We start from the raw sequence: 12823 nt of genomic DNA, 5'->3' as shown, positions 1-12823 counted from the left end.
TCCCGCTCTCCAAGCCCAGCTCCCCTCTTGGCACGGGGTGGGGTGGGTGGCCCAGCAGGCCTGGCCCAGCTCCCAGCTCCCCTTGTACCAGCCCCACCCGAGTCCCCTCGACACCGAGTGGACAGGAGACCTTTCAGACCTTAGCTGAGCGTAGGGGTGGGGCGGGAAGGGAGCCTTCTCAGGCTTCTCTCCCTCCAGACTGGTTTTATAAAGTGCTGACAAACTTGGGAATAAAGAGGCATAAAGAATTCTCTGTTATGTGTGTGACCCAGCGCGCGGGGGTCTGGGGCGGGGCTGGACATCTGCGTGACTGGGTCCCTGTAAGACGAAACGCGGGCGGGCCACGCAGGGACGGTCTCCTCCGTTCCCACTCACCCCTCCAAGAACTCCGACCGCCAGCCCACATCCAGCCAGTTTATTCAAGGCAGAGAACTTCATGAGGGGGGTCTAGAAGGGAGAAGGTGGAAGATGACTCTTTCTCGTTCTCCCACAACTCATCTGCAGCCTCGCCTCCAGAACAAGCCCCTGGAGGCGCGGCTGGCGTCAGCCGGGCAGACAGTGCCGCATAAATACACGAAGGCCACAGCCTGAATCAGCAGCGTCGAGTGGGCGGGGAGACTAGGCTTGGGTTGGGAGGGGTGGCTGGCAGCCACGTTCCCCCAGGGCTGCCCTGAGTCCAGAGACCTAGGCCAAGCCAGACAGGACCGGTGGGCTGCCTTGGAGTCTGAGGCCGCAGCCGGCCCTGTGCAGTGATGCCGGCAGGTTGACTTCCAGGTTGTTGGGGAAGAGAGGGGCAAGGCAAAGCCATGCCAGGGCCCCGGGGGGTGGGGCGGGGGGGGGGGGATCAGGTGCTATTGCCCTGCTCTTGCTCGAAGAGCAGCATGGCGAGCTGGGTTCGGGAGCCGAGGCCCTCCAGCATGCTCTGGCGGCAGCGGTGGTACAGATCCTCGCTGAGCCGCGCGCTGCATGGCTGGGCCCGGTAGTGCTGCAGCAGGGCGGGCTCCACGGCGCGCAGCACGTGCAGGCTGGAGAACCGCAGGAACAGCTCGTACACATCCAGGTTCTCCAGCAGCTCCTCCTCCTGCTCCGAGGCCGCGGCCAGCCGCCCGCGGGCCGCCACATAGTCTGAGTTGTAGAAGCAGGCCTCGCTGGCCGCTTGGCGATCAAAATGGCCGGTGTCACGGCCCAGCTCTGGGGGCCCAGGCCCCTGTGGGGGAGCAACGGCGGGGTGGAAGGCTTGGAAGTGCATGGGAAAGAAGGCCTGCCAGCCGGAGATGGCGTGCATGCGGCAGCGATTCAGGAAGTCAGGGGTGAGCACCGTGTCTGGCCCGGCCAGCAGGAACAGTGTGTCCAGCGGGTGCTTCTTGGACAGTAGATCCATGAGGCGCAGTGGGGAAGGTGCGGCCGTCTGCACGCTGAGCCAGGGCACCCGGGCACCGGGGAAACGCCGCTCTAGCTCTGCCACGTGGGCCTTGACGGGTGCGAAGACATCCGCGTGGGCTGCCCGCTGGGCCTGGCGCGGCTCATACAGCAGCAGCAGGGTCAGGGCTGCCGCGTCCCCAGGCTCCAGGGCTGCCGTGGCAAAGGCCTCCAAGAAGCCGGGAGCCAGATCACACTCGGCTGCAGCCAGAGGCAGCAGCACCGTGAGACGCGAGGCCTCGGTGACGTAGGGCACAGGCAAGATCTCCACGCGGCTCAGGGGCCGGAGGAGCTGCACCCGGTGGGTGAGGGGCCGGCGGCCACCCTGGGGGGGTCAGGGCCTCCAGCTGCAAGTCCAGCATGTACTCCATGCCCCTGGCTGGGTCAAAGCGACGGTAGCCGTTAACCAGATGCTGCATCTGGAGTTGCAGGACCGGGTGGTAGCGGCGATTGAGCTCCTCCAGGGCCGCTCCCAGAACGTCCGCCACGTCTGCCCGGTCCGCCCCATGCAGGGGACAGCGCGGCGAGCCATCGGCACAGGAGAAGGCGTGCTGCTCTGTGAAATAGTCCCAGCGAAGGACTTCAAACCGTGAGGCGGGGCGGGACGGTGCGGGGATGCCCACCGGCCAGGCGGCAGCCCGTTCTCCATCGGCGGCCAGGCGGCTGGTGTTCTGGATCTCCCACTGGGCCAAAGGGAAAAGGAAAAGAAGCCATGAACAAGGATACCACCGGACAGCCCATAGCCGGGGGCGTCTATGGATACACGTGGAGCCCCCTGCCAGTCTCTGCCCGCCCAGCCCCTCCCCCATCCTTCCCATGGCTGGAAGCAGCCAAAAGGACAAAAAGTGGGGGGGTTTCTGAGGGCTCCCTGGAGAAGATGAAAACAGACAGGGGCCGGGAAGCAGGTTTGTTCTGTGATTCTAGTGCTACCTTTGTTTCCCAACACGCCCCCCCCCCCCAACATTGTGATCCTCTCCACCCCTTCTCTGCCCTGCCCCTAGGCCCAGGCCATACCTGCAACTCCTGGATCTCCTTGTATGTGCACTCCAGCTCTGCGCGGGCAAAAGCCTTGTGCAGCTGGTACATGTGAACGGGGTCACGGACAGGGTAGGCTGTCAGGGCACTTCGGAAACGAGGGTCCCCATCTTTCACAGGCTCCCCAGGGCTCAGCTCCAGATAGCTATAGTGCACCCCCTGGGGAAAGTAATGGGAGGAGTCCACAATGGGAAAAACAATGGAGCTGACTTCCCCAAAGCTTCCCGTGTCTTCCCTCCTTATGCTATAATTAGTTTTGAAGTGAGAGTGTTCTTTTTTCTGGTTCTGGGGCTTGAATTCAGGACCTATACACTGTCCCTGAGATTTTGTGCTCATGGCTAATGCTCTACCCCTTGAGCTGCAGTTGCAGTTGTTTTCTGCTGCTGTTGTTGTTGTTGGTCGTGGGGCTTGAACTAAGAGCTTGGGCACTGTCCCTGAGCTCTTTTGCTCAAGGCTAGCACTCTACCACTCTGAGCAACAGAGCCACTTCCAGTTTTCTGGTGTTTAATTGGAGATAACACTTTTATGAATTTTCCTGCTAGGGCTGGCTCTGAACTGCAATCCTCAGATCTCAGCCTCCTGAGTAAGTAGGATTACAGGCATAAGGCACCAGCACTCAGCTTCTACTTCTAGGTTTTTTTTTGGTGGTTAATTGGAGATAAGAGTCTCATGAAGCTGGGTGCCAACGGCTCATTCCTGTAAAGCTCGCTAGCTACTTAGGAGGCTGAGATCTGAGGAATGCGGTTCAAAGCCAACCCAGGCAGAAAACAAGACTCATCTCCAAATAACCAGTCAAAATCTGTAAGCAGAACTGCGGCCCAAAGTGGTAGAGCACTAGCCTTGAACAAAAGAGCTCTGGGATAGTGCCCAGGCCCTGAGTTCAAGCCCCATGATCAGGGGGAAAAAGTCTCACAAACTTTTATGTCTGTACTGGGCTTTGAACTGCAATCCTCAGATCTCAGGCTCCCGAGTAGCTAGAATTAGAGGTGTGAGGCACTGGTGCCCGGCTGAAGTGAGATTCTGCGGGTTTAAATCTCCCGTGGCCAGTTGTATTTGTGTGCCTGCTCACCTGTGAATCGGACATGCAGTCTGCCTCAGAGATGCCCATGTGGCATAAATAATACCTAACGGACCACCTACTATGCTCAAGGGTCTCTTATTTTTCTCAACTCCTTATCACAACTCTTGAGCAACAGTTATTTCCATTGGCATGCATTACAGCTCAGATTTCACCACTCCCCCAAGGTCACAGGGGCAGAAAATGACAGAACTGGCATGGAAATCCAGGCCTATGCCTCTGCTACCCTTGCTTCTCCATGCAGGAGAAGGGAAGGACAAGCTCGGATAGGAGGCACTAGTGGGGAGGCGTATCACATCCCACCTCGTGGTCCCCAGTGCAGCCCACTCCAGTAGCATCCAGGATGCAGCGCCCCAGCCACTCATCGGGGCGCGCACTGACAATGTCATTGCGGCAGCCTTCCAGGTGGGAGCGCAGCTGCTGTAGCAGGGTGCGTGACAACAGCACCCCAAAGCCTCCATGGCAATAACGGCCTGGGGTGGGTTCCCCACCGATGAAGTCCTGGGGCCGGCCAAGATAGAGATGGGTAGCAGTGGCCAGACTGAGGTGGCCGGTTAAGCGTGCCAGTTCATGAGCGTCAGTGTAGGCGGCATCAGGCACTAGGAAGAACCAATCAAAGTCATCTCCGTGCTGCTCCAGCAGGTGGCGCAATGCCAGGTGCAGGTGTCCGATGGGCCGCTCCTCACCCAGTGTTACCACGGCCATGCCTGAAGGTATCCGACGACCCCGAGTGCCTGTCAGGAACACCACGCGTTCTAGCCGGTGCCCCAGAGTTCGATTCACAGCCACACCCAGTGTGTGCAATGTGGCCTGTGAGGTCAGCACTGCCACCAGCAGCCTCTGCCTGATGCCCAGCTCTGTGCTGATGTATCGAGTCCTGGGAGAAGAGACAGAAGAGAGTTATTAAAAAGACAAGGATTACATGCCTGTAATCCTAGCTACTTAGGAAGTAGAGATCTGAGGATGATGGTTCAAAGTTAGCCAGGGTAGGAAAGTCTATGAGACTCTTCAATTAACTTCCAAAACAGAAGTGAAACTGTGGCTCAAGTGGTAGAGCGCTAGTCTTGAGCACAAAAGCTCATGGACAGTGCCTAGGCCCCACGATATGAGAGAGAGAAAGAGAGAGAGAGAGAGAGAGAGAGAGACAGAGAGAGAGAGAGAGACAGAGACAGATCAACCGACAGACAGACAGAGACAGAGAGAGAGAGACCTGGTGCTGGTAGCCCATGCCTGTAATCCTAGCTACTCAGGAGGCTGAGATCTGAGGATTGCAATTTGAAGTCAGCCTGAGCAAAAAAAGTGTAAGGAACTCTTATCTCCAATTAATCATCAAAAAGCCTGAAGTAGAAGTGTGGCTAAAGTGATAAGGGCCAGCCTTGAGTAAAAAGGCCAAGCAAGAGTCTGAAGCATGAGTTAAAGCCACCACACACCAGCACACACATGCGTGTGAGCACACACACACAACCCCCCCCCCGAGGCAGTGGGAGGCAACATATATATATATACACATACATATATAATATCTGAATGTATTTGTTTTCTTTGGGCCTGTTTCCTCATCTGTGACTAGGATGCAAATAGCCTTTCCTTGTAGGCATGAGGATTTAAGCGCAAGTCTGACCTCTTATGAACATAGGTATTTCACATTTGGGAGAGGGTAATATCCATGCAGATAAAAGGGAGATCTCCCAGATCAGAGTCCTGCTTTCACTAATCGTGTTCTTGAGCAAATTATTTGATGTGAGCCCTCTGCAAGACAGAACTGATGCTATCTACTTAAAGTCGCCACCAATTCCTCAGCACATCATGTACATGCTTGTTTCTATATAAATATGCTACCATTATGCCACAAGTATATCACATAAATACTGTAAGGGAATATATGGCACAGAAGTGTATTGAATGTATTTTTTTGGTGGGGGATAATTATTATGACAGTAATTCACCTTTCTAGGACAGAAGATAGTTGAAGAACGGGAATAAGAACTCGGTGTTACTTAAGGGAAATTAGTTTTAACTCATGAGCAGACATCCCATTAGATGAGCACAGTCCTACCTCTCCCCCATACCGGGAGGTGGCCCCTGTGACCTACCTAGGAATGAGATAGAGGTCAATCCCGCTTCTCTCCTTTTTCTTTATATATTTCGCTTTATATACCAGTCCTTTAATTCCAGTAGCCCAGCTAGGGTGCTACAAGGACCTCTGGGGGACCACCAGGTGGAGCCGGTTTAGATCAGAGGCAGCTCAGCTCAGGCCAGGATGAAACAGCGATAGACCCCAACTAGCCCTAACAGCTCACGGGAAAGCAGAGCCATCGGAAGTCATCGGGCTCAAAGACTTCCTGGCCCGCGAAGCCCCTTCCTTCCGGAGCCCGACCCGGCCCCTCGGGGACTCCCCGGGGTAGGCGACCCGGCCGGTGACCAGAGGGTGGGGCGGGTGGAGCTCATCGAGTACCTGACGGCCTTCTTGGCGGCCTGGCCCGGTTGTGCCGGATGGTAGGGCAAGACACGCGGCTCCCAGTTCTCCCCGGTGCCTTCGCCGGCCCCGGGCCTCTCGCGCTCCGCTCCAGGCTGCACCGAGTTGGGCCGGCGCGCCGCGTTGGTGTTGCCGCGCGGCGGCAGCTCAGAATCTCCGGGTTGGGGCGGCCCCGGGCCGCACGGCTCCTCCACCCAGGTGACGCTGAGCAGGCTCAGGGTGAAGCCCAGGGAGATGCCCACGGCCACGGGCCCTGCGGGCCGCAGCACCGACAGCAATAGCGACGCCCGCATGGCGCCCGGACAGCCGGGGCCCCCCGGCCCCCGCGCAGCCCCAGAGCAGCCCGTGCAGGCTCGGAGGGGGCGGGACCGGGGAAGGGGCGGATCCGCAGGGCCCGTGGCCCGGAGAACGAGCCCGCGCACCCCTCACCGAGCAGAGCCTGCGGCCCGAGCCGAGTCTCCCGGGCGGTGCTCCGACTTCCCTCCAGCTGCCCCGGGGGCCGGCCGGAGCTCCCAGCCGCGGCCGCCAGGGTCCGACGTGTCACTGCTGGAGCCCCGCCCCCGGGGCGGGACCTCGGCCCCAGTTACCGGAGAGGGAGGAGAAGGGGGAGGTTATAGGGAAAGGACCCCCGGAAGTGCCCCCTCCTCCGAGCCGGAGAGGAAGACGGCGGGGGCGGAGTCCCCAGCCTCCCTCCGCGTGGTTGGTGCGTCCCGAGTGACGTCAGAAGCTGCCCGCCCCTGCCTGGATGGTGCGCCCTGAGTGACGTCAGGAGCAGAGGCCGGAGCTGTCCATCAGCACCAGAGGCCGCGGGCGGGCTCAGGGCATGGGGCCGCGGCTCTGGGGCGGCTCGAGCCCCTGCTCCTGCTCCGTTCCGGTCCACGGACCCCGCTTGAGGCCCTGGACGCCGCAGGACCTCAGTGTCAGCCGGTGTAGGAGGTGGAGCGGCGCCGCCGTCGCCCAGGGACCGGTCCCTCCGGCCCAGCAGCCCCCTTCCCCGCACGGCGGACTTGCCCCGGACCCCAGTCCGTGGGAGTCTGTGGCTCCCCGCCACCCCGTCCTCTCCGGCCCCTGCACAGCCTCTTTCGCTCAGAAGCTCAGATCGCCTCCTGTCCAGGTAGATTTTGGACAATTACAGATTTACCTCCCCCCCTTGATGGGTCTCCTGGCTGCCTCCTTCTCGCCGGCAGCACACTGCCCTCATCTTTCCCACCTCCCCAACCCCAGCCGCTTTTTAACTTTTCCCCAGCTCTCTCTAACGAGGCACTTTTGTTTCCCTTTGTCTTTGCTCCCCACTCTGGGGGATGCTTCCAGAGCAGCATGAGGTGGGCACCACTCCTTTGTCCACTGTGTCCTTGCCGGAATTCTCCCACTCCCACTCGCATCCTAGTGGGGACCCAGAACTGACTCTTCCTTGACCCTAACTTCTTCCTTGTCAGGTTGACCAGGGTGGGTGACACCCCTCTGGTCTCAGTACTATGCCAGGCACTATGGAGACACTGCGGTTCCAGCTGCTACCCCCTGAACCAGATGATGCCTTCTGGGGTGCACCCTGTGAACAGCCCCTGGAACGCAGATACCAGGCACTGCCAGCTCTCGTCTGCATCATGTGCTGTTTGTTTGGAATCGTCTACTGCTTTTTCGGTGAGACCCCCCCCCCCACCTCATCCTCCATCTAAACTCCTCACTGCTTCCCCAAGTCTTTTTTATGGGGTCCCCCCCATGAATAGTTACCTTTCTTTTCTCTTTGATCCAACAAGGTTGTAGTGTGTCTACATTCTAAATTCTAGAAAACACAGGTGTTTCATTAGGCTTCCTGAATTTGAACTTGGCTCTGTAAGTTTGTAATTGTGATGCCTTGGGCGTAACAATCTGTCTGAGCCTTAGTTTTCTCAGCAGAACGAAGGGACGGATGACCATTGTCTTGCATGGAGTAGGCATACAATTCAATAGGCACTCAATAGGTAGTTATTGTGGTGAAGATGTGTTTGGATATTGCCAGGCTGGCACTGAAGACACAGGGTGATTAAACATAGTCCTTTACAACAGGGCATATTGTATGACGGGGGAGAGACTCCTGAAATATTCACACTTGTGATACATATTAGAGTGGGCTGGATGGTAGTCACACATGGTGATCACCTACAAGGCAGACTTGTAATGAAGGCTGCTGTGAAGAGTTGTACGGGGGTGGGGTAGGCGTGGTGGTGCACACCCGTGAACCCTCAGCACTAGGAAAACTGAAGGAGGAGGATGTAGGGTTCGAGGCCAGCCTGGCCTCTGAAGGTAAACGTCTTATAAGTGAATTAGATGGGATGGGTACTGTGTAAGGTAGCTCAGCGGAAAAGGCAGGTAGGTGTTAAAATCCAGCTTCTGCTCCACTTGTTAACCTTGAGGCCTCGGTACAGGCTACTGTACCTAGAGAAAGGTACATCTTTTTCTTACTTGCATAATGCTATCTTGTGGGCTAATGGAAGCTTGTGATAAGTGCCCAGCAATTCTACAGCAAGTAACACAACTTCAGAGAGGAGAATGGAGTTAGGGGCCTGAGGAAAGCTTACAGCACAAGGATTATAAGTAGCCAGAATCACTGGTGGCAAAGGAGGCTGCAGGCTTGTGCAGGGAACTGGAAAGATTCATTTCTAACATGTGTATCTCCCCCTTGGAATGGGTGGGCAGATGTGGTGGGAGTCAGAGGTTCCTCTCCTCCCACCTCCAAACTCTAGGCTGAATACCTGCAGAGTGGGCAGGAGGGAGTATTCCTTCTAAGGGGATCCCCAGGAGTCTGTATGACCTTTCCTTCTGCATTGTCCATACCACTCCCTCTGCATGGTGCTTTTTTATTCCCTGGCCTAGGCTTTCCTAATATCCTACCCTGTTTGATGCTCCTGCTTTTGGACTCTGAGCCCTTGTCTATGCCTTAGCCTCTCTCTGACCCAAGAATCTCCCGGACTCATACTTGCCCTCACTTTTGGAACTGGATTGTCTTTATTGTCTTTCTCCTTGGCTCTCCTTAATTCCTTGATCCCTTTGCCTTCCATCTTACCAAGTATTTAAATCTACACCTTCACCACTCTTTCAGATACCATAATTGGGTATAATGGCCCTATAACCGACTCTTCTAAAATTGCCCAGTTCAGCTATTTCTCTCCATACTGCTCTTTAATTTCCTAGGATTCTGTATGAGCCCTAATGGCCTTCTTCCACCTCACCACACTATCTCATTACCATGCCCCCGCCCATTATGACTCCAAGCTTAGATTCCTGGTTATTCCTAACTCTGAGCTCTTATAACCCTGCCAGTGGATTGCTCCTCTGGTCTCAATGACCTCATTCCTCTCAGTGCTCCCCTTCTCGGAAACTTTTTTTTTTTTAACACTTTGAATGATTCCACATCTATCAGTCCTCCTGACCTATAAAGAATCATCTTCCAGAACTCCTCCCCAATTAATCAGCTCTCTCTCCTCTCTGTAACCTTAACACTGCTGTAACTCTGAAGCCCTGTGACACTTCAGAGATCTTTCTGAACCTGTGTGATCCTCACACCTCAAGTTCTGAGTTCCCAATACCCTATCTTTGGACAGTTCCTCCTCAAAGACTCCACTGACTCTATTGCTGATCCTCTGACTCACGTCCTTTACTGAGTTCTATGACCCAAACTCCTAATGTCCTGTTATATGTTCACTCCTGACTCCCTCCAGTGACCGTCATATCAATAATTATATTTGTTTTTCTGGTGATTCCCAACGAGTGAAGCTCTCTGGCTTCCTCTGACCCCCATCACTGATGTTGTCATGACCCTCGTGACCCTTGGTTCTCTGTTGTCTTGGTGACCATGTTCTGCCCTGTGTCCCCATCTCTCAGACTCGCTGACTTTCCTCAGCCAGGTGACCTTACTTTGGCTCCTCACTGGCCCTGTTCCCCTCCAGGTTACCGTTGCTTCAAGGCAGTGCTCTTCCTCACGGGGTTGCTGTTTGGCTCGGTGGTCATCTTCCTGCTCTGCTACCGAGAGCGGGTGCTGGAGACGCAGCTGAGTGCCGGGGCAAGCGCAGGCATCGCCCTGGGCATCGGGCTGCTCTGCGGGCTGGTGGCCATGCTGGTGCGCAGCGTGGGCCTCTTCCTGGTGGGGCTGCTGCTGGGGCTGCTGCTCGCCGCCGCCGCCCTGCTGGGCTCTGCACCCTACTACCAGCCGGGCTCCGTGTGGGGCCCGCTGGGGCTGCTGCTGGGGGGCGGCCTGCTCTGTGCCCTCCTGACGCTGCGGTGGCCTCGCCTACTCACCACCCTGGCCACTGCCGTGACGGGGGCGGCGCTCATCGCCACCGCGGCGGACTACTTTGCTGAGCTGCTACTGCTGGGCCGTTACGTGGTGGAGCGACTGCGGGCTGCTGTGGTACCCCCCCTCTGCTGGCGGAGCTGGGCCCTGCTGGCGCTCTGGCCCCTGCTCAGCCTGATGGGCGTGCTGGTGCAGTGGCGGGTGACCACCGAGAGGGACTCCCACACAGAAGGTAAGAAGGCACAGGGCAGGGGGAGCATGGGAGAAGGGGCTTCCCAGAGGTGGCTGTGGGGTGAGGAATTGGGGGAGAGGGACCAGAAGCTGCACACCCGAAGCAGGGGGCTTCAGTGGGGTTAGCGAGCTGACTCGCTCTGGGTCTGGGATAGGATCCTACGACCAAGTAGCGCCTTTCATGCCACAGATATAAAGGAAAAAGGTGGGATTCTAGTGACTCCAGTAATAGAGCCACCTGCCTTGCAAGCATGAGTCCCTGCGTTCGAATCAACCCTAGTACCACAATAAAAATAAGTGGCGGGGGGGGGGGAGACTGATCATGTGGCAACAGTGGTAATGTGCTTACCCGACAGGCACAGTTTTGATTGCTGGCCCCATAAAAACCAACCTAATCTACCAGAAAAAGTCTCTGCCCTATGAGCATACACCCAGGGTGGGTGAGAGAGAGCTGAACAAACAGCAGACAAGGAAAGTCCAGTTGTGCAGAGTGGTATGATGGAGTGGGAGTGACTGTGTTAGGCTATGTAGTTTAGGGTGGTCAAGGGGGGCCACTTGGTGGAGAGACGAGGAAGCAGAGATCTGAAAGGGGGCTTGAGACAAGGAAGCCAGAAGCCTGGCTTGTTTGAGCCAGTGGGGCTAGAGGATGTAGGTGAGATGTGTGGGCTCTTTGGACCATGAGGAGGAATCTGAGCTTTCTTAGAAGGCAGTGAGATGCCACTGGTGCGCTTAAAGCCAGGGAGGACAGAATGCAACTAGCTGTTTGGGTTGCTTATTTTTCTGGCGAGCGCAGAAACCTTAGAGGGAAGCAAGCGGAGAAGGGAAGCAGAGCTGAAGCTGTCCATTTACACACGATGGTCGCTGGCCTGGTGGTCACACCCGTGGCACAGGACTGGGAGAGAGGGGGGATACTTGGAAATCTAGAAATCTTACAAAAAGACTTTCACAAGAAAAGAACTGCAGGAAGTGTCACCTGGGAGGTCGGAAAGGCCCGGAAAGGAGGTGGCAGGGTGGAAGTAATGGTGAACGAGAGGAATCTGGAAGCGTGAAGCCATCCCGTGGGAAGAGGGTGAGGGACTGGCGGAGAAGAGGCATGGAGGCCTCGAAGTCCATCTGCCTATCCCTCCAGTGGTCATCAGCCGGCAGAGAAGACGTGTGCAGCTGATGCGGATTCGGCAGCAGGAAGAGCGCAAGGAAAAACGGAGGAAGAAGAGACCCCCTCGGGCTCCCCCCAGAGGGGCTCGGGCTCCTCCAAGGCCTGGACCCCCTGACCCTCCTTATAGACGCAGGCCAGTGCCCATTAAACGCTTCAATGGAGATGTCCTCTCTCCGGTGAGCACCCTGAGCCCCTCAGCCCACATGGGGGAGAAGGGAGTGTTTAGAGTCTGTCTAGGCAGGATGGGACTTCCCTCAGGCTGCTCACTGGAGTTTATCCATTAGAACTCCTGTACCACAGCCTAGGTGGGGCTGGGGAAAAGGTGGCCTGAACATGGAGTTTGAATGGGACAGACTGTGTGGTGGGGTCTTCGACGATGGGTTCAGTATGGAAAGACCCTGGGTCTGTATAAGCAAGGAGACAATCAAGCTTGTGGGAGTGCAGGGAGAGGTAGCTTTCAGGACAAGGGTCTACAGTGCAACTCATGCCTGTGCTTCATGTCCCAACAGAGCTACATCCAGAGTTTCCGGGACCGGCAGACAGGGAGCTCCTTGAGCTCATTCATGGCCTCACCCACAGATACAGACTATGACTATGGATCCCAGGGGCCACTGACAGCCTGCTCAGGCCCTCCTGTGCGGGTGTAACTCTCTCCCTGCCTGTTCATAGACTCTGTAGACACCAGCTCTGCCAGCTGTGGACACCTGCCAGGCCTTCGGCTGTCTCTCTCCTCTCCCTGGAGAGCACTGGCCTGGCCTCAAGAAGAGAGCAGCAGTCTCAGGCTAGGCTTGGCCTGAGGAGAAAGACCCCTCTCAAGTTGCCAAGGGGCCCCTAAGGAACTGGGGGTGTGAACCTCATTGGGGTGTGCTCAGGGTTGTATGTCGCCTGTGTATGAGTACGTATGAGGGGGTGGGCTTGGAGGGGACACTGGACCCTTGCCTTACATTTCTGATTGGTAGGGCTTCTCCAGGGCCAACCCTCCTCTCCCACTGCTGGGGTCCCGCGGGCCACTCTCGGGCCACTCTCCTGCATGTCTACATGGAGGAGGCCTGCCTCCCTCCCTGGTCGCTCTGCCTTCCAACCACTCATCTACGAGTTCTTGTCCTTGTCCATGGGACAGAATACAGCACACTTCACCCTGGTACTTTGGCTTCTGCA

The 12823-nt window shown here is 56.7% G+C and overlaps 2 protein-coding genes across 2 annotated transcripts; one reads left to right on the top strand and one right to left on the bottom strand.

The window, feature by feature from the left end:
* Nucleotides 1–400: 400 nt before the first annotated feature.
* Nucleotides 401–6594, bottom strand: Chpf (chondroitin polymerizing factor). The gene is given in 5 exon segments (XM_048344679.1): nt 401–1750; nt 1752–2102; nt 2434–2613; nt 3836–4409; nt 5988–6594. Coding segments are annotated over 5 exon segments (2325 nt in total). The 5' UTR covers nt 6302–6594; the 3' UTR covers nt 401–844.
* Nucleotides 6595–6751: 157 nt separating this feature from the next.
* Nucleotides 6752–12538, top strand: Tmem198 (transmembrane protein 198). The gene is made up of 5 exons (XM_048344686.1): nt 6752–7122; nt 7445–7649; nt 9935–10510; nt 11639–11841; nt 12175–12538. Exons 2-5 carry the CDS (start codon nt 7484–7486, stop codon nt 12310–12312), a joined length of 1083 nt encoding a protein of 360 aa, XP_048200643.1. The 5' UTR covers nt 6752–7122; nt 7445–7483; the 3' UTR covers nt 12313–12538.
* The last annotated feature ends 285 nt before the right edge of the window (nt 12539–12823 follow it).

Source organism: Perognathus longimembris, chromosome 4 (assembly GCF_023159225.1).
Source record: "Perognathus longimembris pacificus isolate PPM17 chromosome 4, ASM2315922v1, whole genome shotgun sequence".
NCBI lineage: Eukaryota > Metazoa > Chordata > Mammalia > Rodentia > Heteromyidae > Perognathus > Perognathus longimembris.
This window is presented reverse-complemented; position numbering and strand designations above follow the sequence as displayed.

What these genes read in the sequence shown, in the direction of transcription:
- Tmem198 (XM_048344686.1), top strand. Translation starts at nt 7,484, where the DNA reads ATGCCAGGCACTATGGAGACACTGCGGTTCCAGCTGCTACCCCCTGAA. An exon ending in AATCGTCTACTGCTTTTTCG is followed by an intron (nt 7,650 to 9,934) that starts GTGAGACCCCCC and finishes GTTCCCCTCCAG; the next exon opens with GTTACCGTTGCTTCAAGGCA. An exon ending in GAGGGACTCCCACACAGAAG is followed by an intron (nt 10,511 to 11,638) that starts GTAAGAAGGCAC and finishes CTATCCCTCCAG; the next exon opens with TGGTCATCAGCCGGCAGAGA.